This window comes from Vollenhovia emeryi, unplaced genomic scaffold, assembly GCF_000949405.1.
Source record: "Vollenhovia emeryi isolate VEMERY1.0 unplaced genomic scaffold, V.emery_V1.0 DF941033.1, whole genome shotgun sequence".
NCBI lineage: Eukaryota > Metazoa > Arthropoda > Insecta > Hymenoptera > Formicidae > Vollenhovia > Vollenhovia emeryi.
Genome location: NW_011965333.1, coordinates 1 through 3,399, shown reverse-complemented (window position 1 = coordinate 3,399; position 3,399 = coordinate 1). Strand labels below are relative to the sequence as shown.

The following is a 3,399-nucleotide window of genomic DNA, read 5'->3' as shown; positions in this document are numbered from 1 at the left end:
ACCCCTGTGGGTGGGGCGGGGGACAATTTTAAAATCTAAAATGGGAACCCCCACTTTTTATAACAGATTCGCATTCCACGTTAAAAAGTACGTAAGTTTTGTCTGAAACATTTTTTTATTTGCCTAATACTTTTTGAGATGTTCAAGAGAAAATTTATAACTTTTTCAATGTTTAGCTTATGATATTTCGATAACTGTTTGTCAGAGGGAAAAGTAGTACAGGACTTTTTTACTTGATTTGGTCTCAGGAATATGCTGCCAATACCACTATGTTAGTAAGCTGTGTACATACTGTGTATGTATTGGCCAAACAATTAATGTGATCTTCAATAATTTTGTAACAGGTATGAATGTTTGTGGCTTGTTTTCGTTGTAATTATTTTATTAAGCAATGTTCGTGCAGAGTTATATATAATTTTAGATTACTTGAGAAGGGTCTAAATCCGGGACCGAAACATTGTAAAATGTATTGTTTTTTAAAATGAAAACACTGGCCCGTGTTGGTCGTTAAGATTAGATATCATTATTTATGTAAAATATACAAACGTTTTAAGTTAAAATAAAAGTAATTTTGCGGGCACTAGCTAAGGTGAAAGTTACGTCGGTTACCGTTACTTACGAAATTAAGTAATTTTTATGAAAAATTATTTTTATATAGTTTCAAATTTATGAGATATCATAGTATGATCAAAATAGAATACATGCAGATACACAGGCACATTCTTTTAAGCGCACACGCAAGCATATATTTGCACGTGTGCGTTTAAAAGAATTTATAAAAATATTTATTTTTGAACTTTTTCATTACGTTTAGTGCATGCGATTTCTGCGAAACACCGGTGAATGATTCAAGAATTACGTCATCGTGTCAATGTGTCATAAGTGACGGATTTGAGAAAACAATATTTTCTATCAATCGCATGGTTCCAGGTCCAAGTATTCAGGTATAGTAATATATCAAGTAATAATACAATAGAATCTTTCATTAATATAACAATTGTTTTATTAAGAGGATTCCTCAGCCATCTTTTTACTAACACAATCCAATATAGGGTTTGCGCTTGTAAATATTTTTATTAGTTTTTATTCACAAAATAATACCAGGTTAAGTTGCGGTCCACATAGCAGAACATTTCCAAACTTAAAACACTCACAATCAGTTCAGAAGTTTAATAAAAAATAACAGCTCCACAAAAAGTTATCTGGGCCTAAGACCACATAAGTGTATACTTATGTATCTTAACCTGCTAAATCTGAATCCGAGGTCAGAATTGAACAATTAGATATATCGTCCCTAACTACAAAAAACCGCATAATTTCACGAAACGGGCACTTTTACTAGACGTACCCACCCCTAGGTCTGCGGAACTAAACTAATATAAACATGTTTTTTTACAACAATTAAAGGGTTATATTGACAATAATTGGCATAATATATTTCAAATGATACACAACGTTTCGACCAGTAATACTGGTCCTTCTCAAGTGTCACCCATTAAATGTGACAGCAAAAAATCAACAAAAGAATTAAATTGTAGAAGCTGAAATACAGAATGTGTGTATGTACAATATAAGAACCCACATAGCACAGCGACATCACAGTGATATCAGTGTGATATCTGTTTAAGGATATCCCATATCCCAGAGATATCTTGAGATGTCCAAATTACATCAGTGTGACATCACGGGAATATCCAAATGTCCGCCTTTTATCACATCTCAAGTTAATATCTAATTGTTAGTAATTTAATGGCCACCACCTATGCCAGGTCCTAAATGGCGTTTAAGTTTCAATTGGATTTATATCTGAAAAGGACCGAGTTAAAAATTAATTGTTATGTAATTAATATTGTTAATTACTTTTTAGGTTTGCAGAAACGACTACCTTATCATTGATTTAAAGAATGAAGCCGAAGGTCTTGAAGCGAGTATACATTGGCATGGCATTTTTCAAAATGGATATCAATATTATGATGGCGTACCATACTTGACGCAATGTCCAATTGGATCAGCTAATACATTCAGGTACATAATAAGTAATAAAATATTTTTATCTTAATATTATTTTAGTCTTTTCATAGAGAAAATGACCAAAAAAATCGATTTATGTCAAACAAAGTTACAGTTATTGCAATAACAGAGAATCTTCATAAGTGAAAAAAATTATATACAAGAAGTCCAATTTATTTCTCTCAAAACAAAATAATCAAAGAGTGACAGTATAGAGTAAAAGAATCTTTTTCTTGCGTAAAAAAATTTTAAATAAAAGTAGTATCATAAGTAAATGTTTGGAAATATTGCTCCAGCAGGAGAATCGCGGTTTTTGTACGGCACTTAGAAGGGGAGTATCAAGTAGTGGCCTCACCGATTTTCTCGAACTTTATACGTATATGTTGTATTGATATACACACTTATAGTTGTGGGTCTCAAGGTGCTAGTTGACTATAGTGACAGCCGTTCGAAGTAGACGTTTCGAGACGCTACACGGAAAAAACAATGTAGCTGCTGTAGCTAAAACTTAGCAAAATAGGGACAGCTAATATTTTAGTTGTGATAGCTCAATATTTTGCTACTGTGCCTATTGTATTAGGTACGATTCCATCAGGACATTCAAGAAATGGAGCGTCGATATCAAGGGAGGTGGCGCGTTTTAATGCATTTTTTTAGTTTAGGGAGAATTTGAGACCTGATGGAGCATTTCTGACCACGGATTCGTATTCAGCTGGTCAAAATACTCAAAAAAACATGTTCACATTATTTTAGTTCCGTGGACCGAGGGGTGGGTACGTCTAGCAAAATTGCCCGTTTCGTGAAATTATGAATTTTTTGAGGTTAGGAACGTTAAAGCTAGTAATTCTTCAATTCTGACCTCGGATTCAGATTCAGCGGATCAAAATACATAAAAACACACCGGTCTGGTCTTAGGGCCAGACAACTTTTTTTTGTGGGGCTGTGTAATTTGTCTCAGTAATATTATAATATTTCTTTTATTTCTTCCGATAAAATTTTATGCTCGATTGTTTGGATATAACATTTTAATATAAAAAATCATAAAGTACCTAGTTTGTATAAATGTTCTGTTTAGTTGGCGCCATTTTATGATATCATTACTTTTGTGGAGAAGATACTTGGAGGAGGGGGGGATAGAGAAGATAAAAATGTTCTTTTCTAATAAAAAATATCCAAATAATTAAATAATTAAATAATATAATTCTTGATTGGATGACGCTTATATACTTGGCGTCTTTTTTACCTTTTTTTATGTAAAAGATTATTTTTTAAGGTGATAAATATTACCCCAGCCAGGTTTTGAACCTGGAGTTCCCTACGCGCTAGGCGGGCGTCTCAACCAATTCCTCGGCATATGCCTTGGTGGTCGAATTGATTGAGACGCCCACC

General features: G+C 33.3%; 1 protein-coding gene across 1 annotated transcript; it reads left to right on the top strand.

Moving 5' to 3' along the window:
• The first annotated feature begins 213 nt into the window (after positions 1 to 213).
• Positions 214 to 2,074, top strand: LOC105571208 (laccase-2-like). Its single transcript, XM_012028678.1, has 3 exons — positions 214 to 344; positions 815 to 944; positions 1,868 to 2,074. Exons 2-3 carry the CDS (start codon positions 921 to 923, stop codon positions 2,057 to 2,059), a joined length of 216 nt encoding a protein of 71 aa, XP_011884068.1. The 5' UTR covers positions 214 to 344; positions 815 to 920; the 3' UTR covers positions 2,060 to 2,074.
• Positions 2,075 to 3,399: the final 1,325 nt, after the last annotated feature.